The sequence below is a fragment of the Lissotriton vulgaris genome, chromosome 8 (genome assembly GCF_964263255.1).
Source record: "Lissotriton vulgaris chromosome 8, aLisVul1.2, whole genome shotgun sequence".
NCBI classification, from domain to species: Eukaryota; Metazoa; Chordata; class Amphibia; order Caudata; family Salamandridae; genus Lissotriton; species Lissotriton vulgaris.
In genome coordinates, this window is record NC_141696.1 from 993,778,552 (window position 1) to 993,797,432 (window position 18,881).

General features: G+C 47.8%; 1 protein-coding gene across 1 annotated transcript in view; it reads right to left on the minus strand.

Annotated features, from left to right (window-relative positions):
- The window catches only part of UCHL3 (ubiquitin C-terminal hydrolase L3), a 408,547-nt gene that overhangs the window by 232,849 nt on the left and 156,817 nt on the right, over positions 1 to 18,881 (minus strand). Inside the window, exon 4 of the mRNA XM_086934885.1 lies at positions 13,505 to 13,590. Within this exon, the coding sequence (XP_086791011.1) occupies positions 13,505 to 13,590 (86 nt within the window). The remainder of the gene's footprint in view (positions 1 to 13,504; positions 13,591 to 18,881) is intronic.

Below are 18,881 nucleotides of genomic sequence, written 5' to 3' on the forward strand. Positions count from 1 at the left end.
AAAGGGGCATGGCCAGTGTAATTAGGGGCATGGCTTTAAACACTTAACACTAAAAATCTGTGTTTAGCATAGTGTGCCGCCCGACTTGTATTTTTCTTTTTCTTTCATTGCATCCAAATATGTGATACAGCAAGTAACATCATACCTACAACAAGTAAGGACTATTGGCTTTGTCAATGGTTATTAGTTGCATAAGATAAATAAGCTGCCACTATGGCTTGTTTAAAAAGGCTGCTTATGACGTCGCTGCTGTGATGCTGTAGGGAGGGAAGGAGGCTGTACCGTACGTTTTTAAAGCCAGGACACCTGCGTAGGCATTTTTGCGCTTTATAAATGATATATTCATAATAATCATGGTAAATATATTATTATTTACACCGCCTACCTAGCTTTATCTATTGTACTCACCTATTCTACTTGCCTTGAGATGCAGCGGATGCAACATTATCATCATGCGATGCAGCACCTGAAAGCTAGCACCTCTCATCTCTTTAGTTGAGTAAGATCCCACACTTACTCTGAAACGAAAACTGGTGGCCAGAGGAACAGCACAGGGGTCGGAGAGTTTGCAGCCGGTGCAAAGTGGTGATCGGCAGATCGATCACGTTTGAATCCTGGCAGGGCCTACTCAGCCTTCCATCGTCCCAATGGCAAGTAAATTTAATTTCACGAGTGGATAATAACATCTAGTAATTACAACACTTCGACACTAAAGTGCGGTACGAAGCACTATATAAAAAACAAGTTAACATCTCAGCAGAATGCAATGGCTCTATGGCCAGCGACGCTACTGGTGCAGCTATTGTAACCCACAGCAAAAATGTTGATGCATTATTGAAAATGCCACAGAGGAATATTTCTAAATGTAATTTTTTTTTTTTTTAATCGACAAATTGATAAGTCAGAGTATGTCGACATTTTGAAGTGAAAGGGGACTGCACTCATGACTTGGCCGGATGAGGTAACACGGAGTTAAAGTAAAAGTGCTTGATTTAAATGGCGGCAGTGACAGGGCTTAAGTTACTTGAACTCTTGCATGTTAGGAGTTGCCATTCTGGTGTGTCTGCCTGCGAGAGAGCGGTCTGTTTGGAAAGCACAGACGGAAATCCGTGGTTGTCCTAAACCGCACCTGGATGGTTATTCGAGGGAATTAAATCACCAGTGGCAGCTCAGAGAAGGCACTGGAGGGCACAAATCGAAGCATGAAGTGCTAAGAGCAGAGAAACCTGGAAAAAGTGATTCCTCCGCCTCTCAAACCATCAATTTTTTTTTTTTTGTTGTGGTTCGGTTACAGAACAGTACGCGCTGTGACCGAGGCTGTTCAGCAGAGCGAAAGAAAAGAGAGTTTCTTTGTTTAGTGTGTCAAGCGGAGACCTGCACCTCGGAGCCTGCAGATGGCTAATCATTCAGTGAACTAGCAGGCAGGAACTCTGCCCCCAAAAGTGCAGCCCATGACAGGATAGAGCTTAGCCAAGAGACGCGGAGACATTACTTGCTGACTTATGCTCCCAGGCAATGTGGGGTCATCACCCAGGATGAAATCGGAGTACGATAACTGCCCTCCACGGGAATATTTTGAAGGTGCATATGTAAAGGGCAGGCACTGAAGGAGGGATAGACAGTAAGTGTTAAGCTATTAAAATTAGCATACTTACTGCAATCTATTTCTCTCTAGTTTTGCCATATTTTATAGAGTTACAATTTGATATCAATATTCCTCTGTGATGGGTTGGGGATCATCAACACAGATGGCATGTGCATACTAATATACTAATTACACGGTTTATCAAAGAGCTGTGGCTTTGTGTGTGTGTGTGTGGCTCTGTGTGTGTGGCTCTGTGTGTGAGTGTGGCTCTGTGTGTGAGTGTGGCTCTGTGTGTGTGGCTCTGTCTGTGTGTGTGTGTGTGGCTTTGTCTGTGTGTATGTCTGGCTCTGTGTGTGTATGTGTGTGTGTCTGGCTCGGTGTGGGTGTGTGTGTGGCTGTGTGTGTGTGTGTGTGGCTGTGTGTGTGTGTGTGTGGCTGTGTGTGTGTGTGTGGCTCGGCGTGTGTGTGTGTGTGGCTCGGTGTGTGTGTGTGTGTGGCTCTGTGTGTGTGGCTATGTGTGTGTATGTGTGGCTGTGTGTGTGTGTGTGTGGCTCTGTGTGTGTGTGTGGCTCTGGGTGTGTGTGTGGCTCTGGGTATGTGTGTGTGTGGCTCTGGGTGTGTGTGTGTGGCTCTGGGTGTGTGTGGCTGGCTCTGGGTGTGTGTGGCTCTGGGTGTGTGTGTGTGGTAGTAATTGCTGTCTGCTGAGCTCGTCCGTAGGGTACAATAGGTCTCACATTTGCGAGAGATTAAGCTAATGGCAATGTAAATGACAATGCCATTTATTTATCTGTTTTCAAAACCAACAAATAAATACAAATTTTGTCATTTACAATGCCAATAGCTCTAACTTTTCCAAAGGCGAAACCATTGCATTGTAAATGCTTGTTCAGTCTGGAAGCACTATTTTCTTTAATGGGTTTCTGCTACTGCAGGTACGACGTGCTTTCCTCGCCATGCGTGCTTTCATTTTCAAGCAGCCCAGAAAATGGCGGCCAGTTCTTTGAAGTGAAGTAAGTCTCGCATTTACAAGATTTTGAGCTATTGCCACTGTAAATGACAATAGCTTAAACTTGTAAATGCGAGTCCTATTGCATTGCAAATGCTTGCTTATATTCTGCTAAGTCTGCTATGTTTATTGGAGCACAAGAAGCCTTGTATAACCCTCACGAGGTTCATGACGCAGATGTTTTCTTGGATATCATTGTTCAAGAAAGAATAATGCTATTGCACTGGATACCGTTTGCTGTGCATGTCACATACTTTCAGCAGGGTTCAAAGTGTCGGTTGGTTTATTTACTTAGAGTGCATATATTAGGATTGAGTTGTTTATCTGTAAAGCGCGTGTTTATTTCTGTGAAGCAGAATGTACCAGAGCCTGCCACAGCTGAAGGCTCCTGAGATATCAGTGGAATGTTGGGACTCGTGCTGAGGTTCAGTAGAATGAGTCAGTGAGGAGTCAGTCCGGCGTTTAGAGAGAAGAGTAAATGTGCGAGTTTCGAGTTCTACCAGTGACAATGTGGAGTAGTTGCACCCTCTTCAATGAAACTGTTGATGATTTCATTTGGTTAGACCATGTACATTTAGAAAGCTACACAGGGCCTCTCCCGTGCTTAACCCGAGACAAACTTCGGAATCCGAAACCACAAGAGGCATTCTGTCCTTGCCTCAGTTTTTGTGCTGCAGATTAATAAGTGGACTCTGAGGTAACTAGTGCCTTGGTGAAAAATCCGGGATCCATTGGCAGCAATGAGGGCACAGGGCCCATTTAATGACTAAAAGACAGTGCTAGGTTATTGGGCCGAGGGATATGTTTGGTGAGAATCAAAGAATGCATTTATACAATCACATAAAGACTGTAGAGTAGGTACTGATCGCTTAAATTAGATAACTTACACCCAAGTAAAGTGTCCATTGAAGTCAGAAAAAGGATTCACTTGAAGTTCTATTTCATGATGATTAATCATTATGCAGTTAATTAAAACCTTTACATGATAAAGGAACACAATGTAAGAAATGCAATAACAGACGCTAAACTCAAGGATCCATCCAGAGCTGGTGTCACAGATGAGAATAGAACATGGGGGTGGGTATTACCTGTATAAAGGTCAGTTAAAAAGCGCAATGACATGCAGAATCATGAGGTCTCTTTAGTAATTGTCCGAATTACCCCAAACATGCACAAGGTAAAGTTCTAGTGCGTGGATTCTTCAATAGTTATCCTTTAGTGCTTCCTAAAAAAAACCTAGTGTGTAGCAGATAAAAATAAAGAATGGAGGGCATTTTTCCAATGTAAAAAACAGTTATCATGTACAGTTACATACTAAACGCTAAAGGATTCTCCTTAATTGAACCAGACTACACAAAGTAAAGTGCCAGATTGTGGAAAGTGCAGATGAAAAGGGGAGAGCCTTTAGGAAACAGTTCCTGTGACTGTGAAACAACTTTACATAGCTGCTCCATTGATAATACATTTAAGTAGGCAAGCTGTTACTTGGGGACTCCGGTCTTGGAAGCAGACCAGCAAGGCTTGACGGCCTGTTCTTACTCTGTTAGCATTAAAAACGTTTGCGAAAAAGCGTTCTGCGTGCAGGTCGCATAACGGGGCATAAGCACAATATGTGCAAAAAAGATTATTACAGCCCCTGACAGCCTGCATGACTGCGACCTTTTAACGGGGGCTGGTAATAGTCGGGAGAGGGAGCCTCATACAACGTTATATAAAAGTTCAAGAAGTGCAATATTCATAGCAGGGCACTGTAGGAAGGTGGATATCTGACTATGGTTACCCCCAAACTTTTTGCCTGGTGTTTAGCTGGTTTTTTACTTAGTTGGCCTGGGATCCTGCTATTCAGGGCCCCAGGCTGATTGCTCTCTCCTTAAAATGGACTCCATGTACCTTAGGTGCATAACACAATTGGAATAGGTTCACCTTGTTGGCCCCTGTAACAGTGTACCCTAGGTACCCAGGGCATAGGTGCATCCAAGGCCTACCAGGATCTTCCATTGGCTAGCTCCATAAATGGAGGCTAGCCATTGGAAGAGAGATCTGTCAGTCATTGCCGGAGCAGATTCGTGGGCGTTCCGGCGATTTTTCACTCTCCGCCTCTTTTCGTACGCCATGCGGCGGTGGGCGATTGTGGGCGTTTATTTATTTATTTATTTTTCACGGATGTTTTTCGTCCCCGTCCGGCGTTGTCCGTCCTCCCTCCCGCTGTTCGTGCCTTTCTTCCCGCCCCCCCTCCCGCTGTCTGTGTCTTTCAGGAGCTGCTTGGCTCCGCTCGCCTCCCCTCCTTCCCTCTGCCCTTCTCTGTCGCGCTCTCGCCGCCCCCCCCCCCTCCCTCTGCTCAGCTCTCCTCCGTCCGCTCCGTTGCATCACCCCCATATGCAAGAAAAGACGGGGGAAGACGTGTCTTGTGCTGGAAGGCAGCGTGTTTTCAGCCTCACAGGCAAAGAGCAGCTGAGCAGCACTCGCTGTGAATTTTAAACCCAGTTGCTGGGACTCCATGAAAAGACTTCTTAGGTTGACACAGTTAGCTGCCAGATGGGGTGGAATAGAAATGAGCCCTCTCTCCACCACCGCTCCCACCCCCTGCACATTACCAGCCTCCCTTCCACCAGCCATTTAAAAAAAGAAAAAGGACCGCCAGCTGCGTCTGCGGCATCCTAGGTACCACCCCCTACCTGGCCTCCGACGTCGAAAGAAGAAGGCCTGCGGGACCGAGGCCAAGTCTTTCCCGGCGGAGGGCTGTGTTTCCCCGATGCATAATGAGCACGGGAGGACGGCGGGGCTGGGGCGGAGGGGTGGGGCCCAAGACAGGCCTACAACAAATGGCTCTGCGCCGTGCACGTGCGGTGCATTCCGCAGGCACCGCTGCCCGCCCTCGCGAGCGCTCTGGCCTCCCATCCAGGAATTTCTTAAGGATAACTAGAAAGTGAAAGGGAATTTGCCCCCGAGGGGTTATGTTCCCCATGATCCCACCCAGATGTTCCCCTTCCTTTATTTGGAGCATGGGACGTGTTTTTAGACTACAGCAAAATTCACATGTGTTGGCCAGCGCGGAGTGAGTTATGGCCTCAGAACATCTTTATTCAATCAAATGTTCTTTCTGTATTTAGTAACAAAGTACTCAGGGCTTTAAGTGGGATGAATAAACTGGGGGGGGGTCTCTCAAAGGGGCATGGCCAGTGTAATTAGGGGCATGGCTTTAAACACTTAACACTAAAAATCTGTGTTTAGCATAGTGTGCCGCCCGACTTGTATTTTTCTTTTTCTTTCATTGCATCCAAATATGTGATACAGCAAGTAACATCATACCTACAACAAGTAAGGACTATTGGCTTTGTCAATGGTTATTAGTTGCATAAGATAAATAAGCTGCCACTATGGCTTGTTTAAAAAGGCTGCTTATGACGTCGCTGCTGTGATGCTGTAGGGAGGGAAGGAGGCTGTACCGTACGTTTTTAAAGCCAGGACACCTGCGTAGGCATTTTTGCGCTTTATAAATGATATATTCATAATAATCATGGTAAATATATTATTATTTACACCGCCTACCTAGCTTTATCTATTGTACTCACCTATTCTACTTGCCTTGAGATGCAGCGGATGCAACATTATCATCATGCGATGCAGCACCTGAAAGCTAGCACCTCTCATCTCTTTAGTTGAGTAAGATCCCACACTTACTCTGAAACGAAAACTGGTGGCCAGAGGAACAGCACAGGGGTCGGAGAGTTTGCAGCCGGTGCAAAGTGGTGATCGGCAGATCGATCACGTTTGAATCCTGGCAGGGCCTACTCAGCCTTCCATCGTCCCAATGGCAAGTAAATTTAATTTCACGAGTGGATAATAACATCTAGTAATTACAACACTTCGACACTAAAGTGCGGTACGAAGCACTATATAAAAAACAAGTTAACATCTCAGCAGAATGCAATGGCTCTATGGCCAGCGACGCTACTGGTGCAGCTATTGTAACCCACAGCAAAAATGTTGATGCATTATTGAAAATGCCACAGAGGAATATTTCTAAATGTAATTTTTTTTTTTTTTAATCGACAAATTGATAAGTCAGAGTATGTCGACATTTTGAAGTGAAAGGGGACTGCACTCATGACTTGGCCGGATGAGGTAACACGGAGTTAAAGTAAAAGTGCTTGATTTAAATGGCGGCAGTGACAGGGCTTAAGTTACTTGAACTCTTGCATGTTAGGAGTTGCCATTCTGGTGTGTCTGCCTGCGAGAGAGCGGTCTGTTTGGAAAGCACAGACGGAAATCCGTGGTTGTCCTAAACCGCACCTGGATGGTTATTCGAGGGAATTAAATCACCAGTGGCAGCTCAGAGAAGGCACTGGAGGGCACAAATCGAAGCATGAAGTGCTAAGAGCAGAGAAACCTGGAAAAAGTGATTCCTCCGCCTCTCAAACCATCAATTTTTTTTTTTTTGTTGTGGTTCGGTTACAGAACAGTACGCGCTGTGACCGAGGCTGTTCAGCAGAGCGAAAGAAAAGAGAGTTTCTTTGTTTAGTGTGTCAAGCGGAGACCTGCACCTCGGAGCCTGCAGATGGCTAATCATTCAGTGAACTAGCAGGCAGGAACTCTGCCCCCAAAAGTGCAGCCCATGACAGGATAGAGCTTAGCCAAGAGACGCGGAGACATTACTTGCTGACTTATGCTCCCAGGCAATGTGGGGTCATCACCCAGGATGAAATCGGAGTACGATAACTGCCCTCCACGGGAATATTTTGAAGGTGCATATGTAAAGGGCAGGCACTGAAGGAGGGATAGACAGTAAGTGTTAAGCTATTAAAATTAGCATACTTACTGCAATCTATTTCTCTCTAGTTTTGCCATATTTTATAGAGTTACAATTTGATATCAATATTCCTCTGTGATGGGTTGGGGATCATCAACACAGATGGCATGTGCATACTAATATACTAATTACACGGTTTATCAAAGAGCTGTGGCTTTGTGTGTGTGTGTGTGGCTCTGTGTGTGTGGCTCTGTGTGTGAGTGTGGCTCTGTGTGTGAGTGTGGCTCTGTGTGTGTGGCTCTGTCTGTGTGTGTGTGTGTGGCTTTGTCTGTGTGTATGTCTGGCTCTGTGTGTGTATGTGTGTGTGTCTGGCTCGGTGTGGGTGTGTGTGTGGCTGTGTGTGTGTGTGTGTGGCTGTGTGTGTGTGTGTGTGGCTGTGTGTGTGTGTGTGGCTCGGCGTGTGTGTGTGTGTGGCTCGGTGTGTGTGTGTGTGTGGCTCTGTGTGTGTGGCTATGTGTGTGTATGTGTGGCTGTGTGTGTGTGTGTGTGGCTCTGTGTGTGTGTGTGGCTCTGGGTGTGTGTGTGGCTCTGGGTATGTGTGTGTGTGGCTCTGGGTGTGTGTGTGTGGCTCTGGGTGTGTGTGGCTGGCTCTGGGTGTGTGTGGCTCTGGGTGTGTGTGTGTGGTAGTAATTGCTGTCTGCTGAGCTCGTCCGTAGGGTACAATAGGTCTCACATTTGCGAGAGATTAAGCTAATGGCAATGTAAATGACAATGCCATTTATTTATCTGTTTTCAAAACCAACAAATAAATACAAATTTTGTCATTTACAATGCCAATAGCTCTAACTTTTCCAAAGGCGAAACCATTGCATTGTAAATGCTTGTTCAGTCTGGAAGCACTATTTTCTTTAATGGGTTTCTGCTACTGCAGGTACGACGTGCTTTCCTCGCCATGCGTGCTTTCATTTTCAAGCAGCCCAGAAAATGGCGGCCAGTTCTTTGAAGTGAAGTAAGTCTCGCATTTACAAGATTTTGAGCTATTGCCACTGTAAATGACAATAGCTTAAACTTGTAAATGCGAGTCCTATTGCATTGCAAATGCTTGCTTATATTCTGCTAAGTCTGCTATGTTTATTGGAGCACAAGAAGCCTTGTATAACCCTCACGAGGTTCATGACGCAGATGTTTTCTTGGATATCATTGTTCAAGAAAGAATAATGCTATTGCACTGGATACCGTTTGCTGTGCATGTCACATACTTTCAGCAGGGTTCAAAGTGTCGGTTGGTTTATTTACTTAGAGTGCATATATTAGGATTGAGTTGTTTATCTGTAAAGCGCGTGTTTATTTCTGTGAAGCAGAATGTACCAGAGCCTGCCACAGCTGAAGGCTCCTGAGATATCAGTGGAATGTTGGGACTCGTGCTGAGGTTCAGTAGAATGAGTCAGTGAGGAGTCAGTCCGGCGTTTAGAGAGAAGAGTAAATGTGCGAGTTTCGAGTTCTACCAGTGACAATGTGGAGTAGTTGCACCCTCTTCAATGAAACTGTTGATGATTTCATTTGGTTAGACCATGTACATTTAGAAAGCTACACAGGGCCTCTCCCGTGCTTAACCCGAGACAAACTTCGGAATCCGAAACCACAAGAGGCATTCTGTCCTTGCCTCAGTTTTTGTGCTGCAGATTAATAAGTGGACTCTGAGGTAACTAGTGCCTTGGTGAAAAATCCGGGATCCATTGGCAGCAATGAGGGCACAGGGCCCATTTAATGACTAAAAGACAGTGCTAGGTTATTGGGCCGAGGGATATGTTTGGTGAGAATCAAAGAATGCATTTATACAATCACATAAAGACTGTAGAGTAGGTACTGATCGCTTAAATTAGATAACTTACACCCAAGTAAAGTGTCCATTGAAGTCAGAAAAAGGATTCACTTGAAGTTCTATTTCATGATGATTAATCATTATGCAGTTAATTAAAACCTTTACATGATAAAGGAACACAATGTAAGAAATGCAATAACAGACGCTAAACTCAAGGATCCATCCAGAGCTGGTGTCACAGATGAGAATAGAACATGGGGGTGGGTATTACCTGTATAAAGGTCAGTTAAAAAGCGCAATGACATGCAGAATCATGAGGTCTCTTTAGTAATTGTCCGAATTACCCCAAACATGCACAAGGTAAAGTTCTAGTGCGTGGATTCTTCAATAGTTATCCTTTAGTGCTTCCTAAAAAAAACCTAGTGTGTAGCAGATAAAAATAAAGAATGGAGGGCATTTTTCCAATGTAAAAAACAGTTATCATGTACAGTTACATACTAAACGCTAAAGGATTCTCCTTAATTGAACCAGACTACACAAAGTAAAGTGCCAGATTGTGGAAAGTGCAGATGAAAAGGGGAGAGCCTTTAGGAAACAGTTCCTGTGACTGTGAAACAACTTTACATAGCTGCTCCATTGATAATACATTTAAGTAGGCAAGCTGTTACTTGGGGACTCCGGTCTTGGAAGCAGACCAGCAAGGCTTGACGGCCTGTTCTTACTCTGTTAGCATTAAAAACGTTTGCGAAAAAGCGTTCTGCGTGCAGGTCGCATAACGGGGCATAAGCACAATATGTGCAAAAAAGATTATTACAGCCCCTGACAGCCTGCATGACTGCGACCTTTTAACGGGGGCTGGTAATAGTCGGGAGAGGGAGCCTCATACAACGTTATATAAAAGTTCAAGAAGTGCAATATTCATAGCAGGGCACTGTAGGAAGGTGGATATCTGACTATGGTTACCCCCAAACTTTTTGCCTGGTGTTTAGCTGGTTTTTTACTTAGTTGGCCTGGGATCCTGCTATTCAGGGCCCCAGGCTGATTGCTCTCTCCTTAAAATGGACTCCATGTACCTTAGGTGCATAACACAATTGGAATAGGTTCACCTTGTTGGCCCCTGTAACAGTGTACCCTAGGTACCCAGGGCATAGGTGCATCCAAGGCCTACCAGGGGCTGCAGCATGTATTTTGCCACCCCTGGCCTGGCCTCCATATTTGACACAACTGGCTGATCACTCAGCTGGGGTAAGTTGGTGTAATCACCTCTTACTTAGGTACAGTATGCCTGTGCCTAACCCTAAACTGGACACATATGTTCCTATCAGCCACTCCTATGGAAGGCCTCATCAATCCTGGAGGCAGAGTGCTTGGAAATATGTGAGATGGTGCTCTAGCATGAGCTGAGCCTGTCTGCAGCTGTCGGGAACCACTCCCTAAGCTGTTCCGGGATATTGCCATACCATATACTCTTAAGTGCATTATAATCCTCGCGGTTAAATGCTATCTTTGGTTTGGCTTTATCAAAACATGACGAGTAAGGTGTCATACGAATTGGAATACTATCCCCTCGACAGTTCTGTCGACGGGGATAGCATTCCACCCTTCTAGAGGGACACGACATGTGTGTAGCCTTAACCCCGGTTAAAGTTAACCAGAGCCTCAGCATCACAAAATGGATGCTGCCACCACAGACACAAGTCTGACCTCCTGCTGCTGGGAGTCCTTCCAGCGAGGGAGGCTTGGACAAAGGGTTTCCTGCCTTGGGAGGTGCGAGCACCACCCCAGACAGGGTTTTGTGTATTGGGTAGGACAGGGCTGAATAGATTGAGACATGCCCGGGGCACACAAGGTGTCCCCGTGCATAAGCCAGTCCAAACCGGTCCTGGGACTTTCCAGACCCATGCCTGGCGAGGAGCTGGACAAAGGAAAGGGGGTGTAACCGCCCCCCTTCCTGGTTCCTCCCAGAGGAGGGACCTAGTAGGTGATCCACCCCTCAGATTGGGAATAAGAGTGGGAGCAGTGTCATTGCACAGCAGATCATCATGAATCAACTTGAAATAAAGAAGAAGACTGGACTTCGACATTCTGCTGCACAGAAGACTGAAGAGAATCTCCCTTGTGGCCTAGGAGTGGCCACCCTGTGAACACAGGCACCAACCAGCAACTCCACGTCTGCTTCGCCGCCGCCTCCCGCCGGAGCCCGAGCCCAGAGCCCGACAAGAACCAGACTCCCAGACCTCTCACAGCCCGATCCACAGTCCCTGCAAAGAAGGGACCCATGGAGGCACCGAGTGACGTGGGACCGGACCTCTTGGAAGACACTCGAAAAGCTGACTGCGCAGCAACCGAGGCATCCTCGACGTTGTGCTTTGGGGACTGAGAACCCCCACCACCGAGCAGCCTTTGCACCGAAGATCAGCCCCCCAGCATCTCCACGATCTGCGTGGGGCCCTTTTGCATTGTGCCACTCGACGCGCCATCCCGGCCACTAGCCACGTGGTCAGCGGCCATCTTGGCGACGAAACCGACGAACTACACCGCGGGTCTGGTTGCTCCAGACTTCCCAAGCTCCTGTGAAAAGGAGCACTTGCTCTGACCTTGCTGGTCCGAGTGTTAAGCATCTTTCGATTCCTGCGTGGCTTGCATTAGCCAAGGCCTGTTTGCTCCGATCAGGTCGCCGACAACGCCAACAGCGAGAAGCCTGCGTGGGACAGCTCGTGACCGACTCCTGGACGTCCTCGACCCCCGGTGTCCACGTGGCTGCAGAGAGTAGCTACACCTCAACGCCTGTTTGCACCCGACATCGCCTGGTTCCAATCTGGTTCCACGGTAGTCACTGGCTAGTGACTTTGAACATTGTCCCCTCTGCTTTCAGGTCTTCACATCTTCAGATCCACCCTTGGATCCACCGGAACTCTTCACATCGAGCCGCCTGCAGCATCTTCAGCTCCAAGCACCATCGACCAGCGTGACGAAACCCGACACTACTTCGACCCTGTGCACCCGCTTCCTGTGGGTGAGGTAATTCAGCTCCGCCAGTGTTCCTACACTGGTACACATCTCAAGGGCCTGCGTCTTAAGTTTCAACGTTCTAGGTCACTCGGAAGGTTCCAAACTAACTAACTTTGTACTTTTTACGCACCATAGACTTTACATTGAAAAGTGCGTGCACTTTAGACACTGCACCCGAGTCCCGCGGGCCTTTCCCGACTTAGTCACTGCTAGTCTCGAATAGCTCCAGCGATTCCCAAGGCCCTAGGCCTGTTTCCGTTCTGATTGGTATCTCTTATACCACTTTCTTAGTATATGGTTTAGGTGCCCCCTAGGGCTCATCCATATTGTGCAACTTTTGTGTATTTTAAACTGTCTTGTGATTTAACGCTTGTGCTTCTGTGCTCATAAAGAGTCCAGGGGATTTTATAGTTAATAAATCAATATATATTTTCAATATATATCTGTGTGGTGTCCTTTCATTTGGTATTCAAGGGAGTTGTGTATGGTAATACAGCTGGCTTCACATGCCTTTCAGAGTTTAGCCTAAGACTGCTTTGTCCACGTTACCACTAGGATAACTGGTCTACAAGGTTGAATTACAACCAATCATCATAAGGGTTGCTTGGCAGGATACAAAGTGATCACTAGAATTAGTGAGCATTATATACCAGGCCAACTTCTCACAGGCACTGGCAAAGCACAGCAGTCAGGTGGTGATTGCCTCCCCTTTGTTCAAGTTAAGTTGAAGATCCAGCGAGATTTGTGGGCGTGCACCAGGAGTCTTTGCTGTAACCCTTCCCACCGGGCTACATCCCCATACTGTCCCAGCATCAGTGGCGGCCAGCACTGGTAAGAGTCGTAGGGCAGGAGTCGATAAACGGATAGTTAAAATTAAATAAAAAAAGAAAATAAACTAAACCTTGCGCTCACTGCCCCGACGACTCCCACCACCCTGCCCTACCGCCTCACGGCTCTTAAATGTGCCGGCCGCCACTGCCCAGCTTGTGCTTGTTCTGATTCGCGAGGATTAGTGTGGTCTCTGTAACTGGCTGGGAGGCAGACAGGTCTCAACGACCAAACAAGATTGAAACTAGGCCTCTAACTATGTCACAGAGCAGACACCGGGGTTATTTCCTTTTCGCATGCTTCTTTCTGTTATTACCTATAGATAGACGGTGGCCAAAAAGGGTTGTTAGCGTTAGGGGCATGGTGGCCAAAAAGGGTTGTTAGCGTTAGGTGCGTTTTTCCCTAGTCCTGCCCAAAAAACGGACTTTGCCAAAAATATACAGCTCTAAGTTGGTTACATATGTAGGTGAGGACAAATAACATATCATTTAATTTACTTACTTCATCTTTCTCTAGGAACTTTGCTCTTGCATCAGCAGTCATTTTAGATGTCTGATTGAGGAACTTTTTCATGGCTGAGTCCGGTCCTAGTTATATATAGCAAAGAAAATGAAAACATACTTCAGATTACTTATTTGGTGCATAAACACTACAGAGGCAGGTCGCAGGCAACAAAACAGTTCTTTTGAAAAGTGCATGGTTTATAACATCAAATTTAAAAGGTTTATCCCCGTCAGCTTTTTCACATTATTGCCAGGTGAAAGAATTGAATTAGTATGCGTTTCTAAATTTCATTTTGCACTAAATTAAAAGGTAATGAAAACACAAAGGGTTGGGACGGTTGTTTATGGGTTGCACATAGAGTGAAAAAGATGCCTTATGACCGCTTCAGAGCTCTTTTGAGAAACAATAAGTACAGAGAAAAATCAAACAAAGTGGTACCATATAGTCACAGTGAGCATCATTCCTCAAGGTATTTGCAGCGGAAAGCAATGCTCTCTCTCCCCGAGGACCCCTAAATCACTCCAGATAACGGGGACTGCTTCCTTCTGGTTTCTGCAAAGAATTCAACCAAATCCCCATTGCTACAATGATAGATTTCAGTTTTTTTGAAGACATGTCCCTATTCCACAGCAAAAGAAAAATACAAATTTTAAGAAATATTGGTCCATTCACTCAGCCCAATAAGGTTGCAAAATTGATTTCTCATCGAGAAGATGAGTAGCATTTTATGTCTGATTGCCTAACCCAGTGGTTCCCAAACTTTTTCGACCTGTGGCTCCCTTGACCTAATTGTCAGTTGGCCGTGGCTCCCCGCCATTTTTAGGTTTTGACTGGCGAGGAGTACGAAGCACGCATGCGCCAAAAAACCTTATGAGTTGTGTGTGGTGTCGGGTCTACGCCCCCTCCTCCCATTGGCTAGCTCCATAAATGGAGGCTAGCCATTGGGAGAGGGCTCCGTCCGTCAATGCCGGACCAGATTCGGGGGCGTTCCAGAGAATTTTTGGCTTTTGGCTACGTCAGCTGAAAGCCTCTTCTCGGGATCGCCCCCGAATCTGCTCCGGCATTGAAGGCACCTGGAAGAAGTCCAGGTGAGTGCTTGCTTTTTTTTTTGCCCGTTCCCACCCCCTCTCCCGCTCTCCGTGTCTCCGGACCCCGTTCCCGCCCCCCCCCCACCGCTGCCTCGCTCTCCGTGTATCCCCGGCCCTGTTCCCGCCCCCCTACCGCTGCCTCGGCTCCCATTCCCGTCCCCCTACCGCTGCCTCGCTCTCCGTGTCTCCCCGGCCCCGTTCCCGCCCCCCTACCGCTGCCTCGGCTCCCAGTTCCCGCCCTTCTACCGCTGCCTCGCTCTCCACACTACTGCTAACGGTACTATTACACCAGGGCTAATAAAAATTTATAGCATTACAATTGTTACAATTGAGATTACATACTAGTGACACATTACAAGCTACAGAAATAAAAGTAAGATTCAAAAACGTTACTTTCAATCACTCCTGTCTTTACATCATCTCATGTGCACCCGGAGCTACACCCCAGGCAGCTAGAAATCTATCACTTCAGAATCTAATTGTGTTCCCTTTAAAATACCTCGATGCCTGCGGGGGATGAAGGGGTCACATCTTTGGGACGAACCCAGGAAACGTGTGTTCTGTTATTGGGGTTTGTAAAGCACAAGTAACAAAGGAGGCGTCTTGGCGCTAGCTAAGAATGCAGTGAATGGTATAAGGGGAGGAAACTGGGAGGCCAAGGAGAGATAAAAAGCCATTCCAGAAGTCCAGTAGGTTGGGTCCATTTTTGATATGCAAAATGTGCTTTCTAAATTATTATTGCTGTTGTTGTTTTTATTGTTATTGACCTCAGACACGCGGCCCCTTTCTGCTCGGCTCCTGCCTCAGGTAGAAGTCACCATGTCCCCTGCGCCTCTGTCCCGTGCATCCCCGTGCGCCTCCTCCTTCCCTCTTGTCCTGCTCCTCTGCCTCCTTTCCCTCTGCACCTGTCCCGTGCCCCTGTTTCGAGGGTGTCAGTCCCTCGTGCCCTTGCCAAGGTGCCCCCTGCCTCAGTGCCACGTGTCTCTGTTCCCTTTGCCTCCGTTGACAGTTCTCCGGTCCCCGACCCGGTGATTCAGCCCTGGTGCTCCTGTCCCTCCCCCTTGCCTGTCTCGTATGCCCATGTCCCGTGTGACTCTCCTGTGTGCCCCTGTCCCATGTGCCACCCCTGACCTGTGTTCCTCTGTTCCGTTTGCCTGTCCCATGTGCCAATGTCCCTTGAGACTCTGTGTGCCTGCCTCATGTGCCCCAGCCCCGTTTACCTGTCCCGTGTTCCTCTGTTCAGTTTCCCTGTCCCTTGAGCCTGTCTGTGTGCCTGTCCCATGTGCCCCTGTCCCGTGATCCTCTGCCTGTGTGCCTGTCCCATGTGCCCCTGTCCCGTGAGCCTCTGCCTGTGTTCCTCGTATGCCCCTCCCCACGTGCGCCCGGTTCTCCCAGCTCCACCGTGCCTGCAGGGTGCCAGGCTGCCTACCTGGGGTTGCTGCCGGCCGGTCCCGGTGCGCTCCGGCGGGGGCTGCTCCGATGGCTGTGTGTATCCGATGGCCGTGTGTGCTGAGTCCAGACTCCACGCCCCTGACCGCGCGGCTTGAGGTTCTTATCCCCTTTCGTTCCTGTCCCTGCTCTGTTTCCCTTTTCTCGTGTGCTTTATCACTGAACCATTTCTGCTTTAACTCTGAACTTTCTATTCGGCCGCCTCTCCCAGACCCCTGTCTTTACTGCCCTCTGTCCATTCTCTCGGCCTCACAGTGTTTGTCCGGGGAGTCACTCTCTTGCCGCTGTCCCTCTCGCTCTCTGTCTCTCTGTATTCTTGTATTCTTGTATTCTTGTCACCTGCTCTCTGCTCTGTGTCTCTCTCGATCTCTGCTCCCAGCCCTCATCTACTTCCTTCTCCCTTTGTTTTTGTTGACTCTCACTTTCCTTCTGTCTCTGATTTGTCTCTTCCCCTGGCCTCCCCTGTCTCAGCTCTCAGCGCTCATCTGTCCCTGCTGTCCGTCTCCTCTCTCTCTCTCTCTCTCTGCTTTCAGCCTCCCTCTCCCCTGGCCCTGCTCTCCTCTCTGTTCTGCCCGGCACTTGCCTTTATAATCTCGCTGTAATTGCTTTTAATCGGATTATTGGTGGCTCTCTCCTCTCTGCTCCTGGATAGGTCTCCAGGCCCCACTCAGGCTCCGCCTGACGAGAAACGTCATTTCTCAGCAAAACGCCCGTGTGTTTTACCCTCTCTCGGTTTCCCTCCGGCGTGTTCTGCCCCCCACCTGCTCCCAGATACTGGCCCAGTGGCACGGGCCCTGGTGCCAACCAGGAAAAGTGCCTCTGGTGACCCGGTTGGGAATTAAAATCTGAATGCAGTGGGCCTCTGGGAGCACTGGTGCCGCTGCACCTGCTGCACAGTGATAGCCACGCCGCTGCTAGTTCTCATGCACTGGGATGCCCCCTGATCCTAGGCCGCACGGCTCCCTGCTCCCGCGGGCCCAGTCTCAGGCAGGCCTCTCTCCTACAGACCTGAAATTCCTTCATGGCCTGTGCGGTTCTGTACCCACCCTGGCATGGATGCCTCTTCCTCGTGCAAGCCCGCGCCATCTTATGCAGATCGCCACTCTACCCTGCTTCTCCCGAAGGTTCACTGCCCTCTCACCCTGCATCTCTTGCAGGGCTCTTGTATCTTCCCTGCTTCTCCCTAAAGGGTTACTGCCCTCTTGCCCTGCATCTCTTGCATCTTCCCTGCTTCCCCTGAAGGGTTACTGCCCTCTCGCCCTGCATCTCTACCATCTTCCCTGCTTCGCCCGAAGGTTTACTGCCCTCTTGCCCAGCATCTCTTGCAAGGCTCCTGCATGGCTCTGTGAGGGTGTGTGGAGGGCTCTGTGTGGCTGTGTGTGTGGGGAGCTTTGTGTGGCTGTGTGTGTGGGGGGCTTTGTGTGGCTGTGTGTGTGTGGGGGGCTCTGTGTAGCTGTGTGTGTGGGGGGCTCTGTGTGGCTGTGTGTGTGGGGGGCTCTGTGTGGGTGTGTGTGTGTGGGGGCTCTGTGTGTGTTTGTGTGTGTCATTTGCGAGAGATAAAGCTAGTGGCATTGTAAATGACAATGCCATTTATTTATGTTAAAAAAATAAATAAATAAAAATAATGTCAAGAGCAAGCCCAATAGCTCTAACTTTAACAAAGGCAAAACCATTGCATTGTAAATGCTTGTTTACCGGTGGGAGGATGTAAGCCCGACCTCGGGAGTACTTCCAGTTTTCTCCCTGATATTAATTGGGATGAAGCCAATGAAGGTCAAATTACTGTGTCTACAGCTACAATTAATCCAAATTAATTCCTATTTTTACACCATTTTTTTGCTTGAACTTTTTTCTTCAATTTCAACATTGTTTCATGTTGCTATCCAATTGGAACTTCAAATCCCAACATGCATCAATCACATATGCATTATATACTGCGATTTCTCCCCTCCCAATGCATTTCGGCTTGTTGCCTTCTTCAGGGAAAAGTCAAGAAAAAGTAAAACATTACATTCCTTTATTCAGGAGGTTCTCCACCAAATAAACTGTAACCACCACCACACTCCTCGTGGTTTCTTAAAATATGCCTCGAAGTTTGTGCTCACTTTCAGCACCGTGAAAAGTTAGTGAGTGTCCTTCCCATCCTACATAAAAAAATAATGCCCACTGCTTTCATTGTGGAAGTGTGATCTTTTAGCATAGCGTGAAATGTGTCTCTACGTTTGGGCTCACTCTCAGCACTTGGGTTAGTTAACCTGTCTCCTACACCCCATGCATAGACACCTATATTATCTCCGTATGGTCGTATAATCTTAAGCATGCCCTTTAAACGCTATGTGTTCCACTATATACTCTGTCCACACAATTTTGCAAACCTTCTGGGTACCAATATACACCCTCCCCCTCCGTGCTTTTCGTTATCAAAAGAGCCTTCCCTTGCGCGAAGCAACAAAAACGCTGCCCTACTCGCTTTCCGGTGAATCGGGATGAACGCACTCCTCTTTCCAGAAGCTACCGCATGGGTGCGAGCTAGTTAGTAGGTGTGTGTGTGATAAATGCTCGATATGCGTAGCGTCTTGACGTGATGTTATAAACTAGAAAGTGGACTGATCGGCTTGTGCAGTGCGCGCTACTATGTGGATTAATAAAGTATTTCTACGAAGTGGATGTCACTGGCGGCCTCTTGTGTAGAAAAACGTGCTATCTTCCCCACCTCGTGTGCGGCGACCCTAGCTACGCTTAACGGCGCACCAGGGCGCCGCGGCGCACAGTTTGGGAACCTCCGGCCTAACCAGAAGACTGAACCAATGCATGCTCCACATCAGAACACAGTCTTT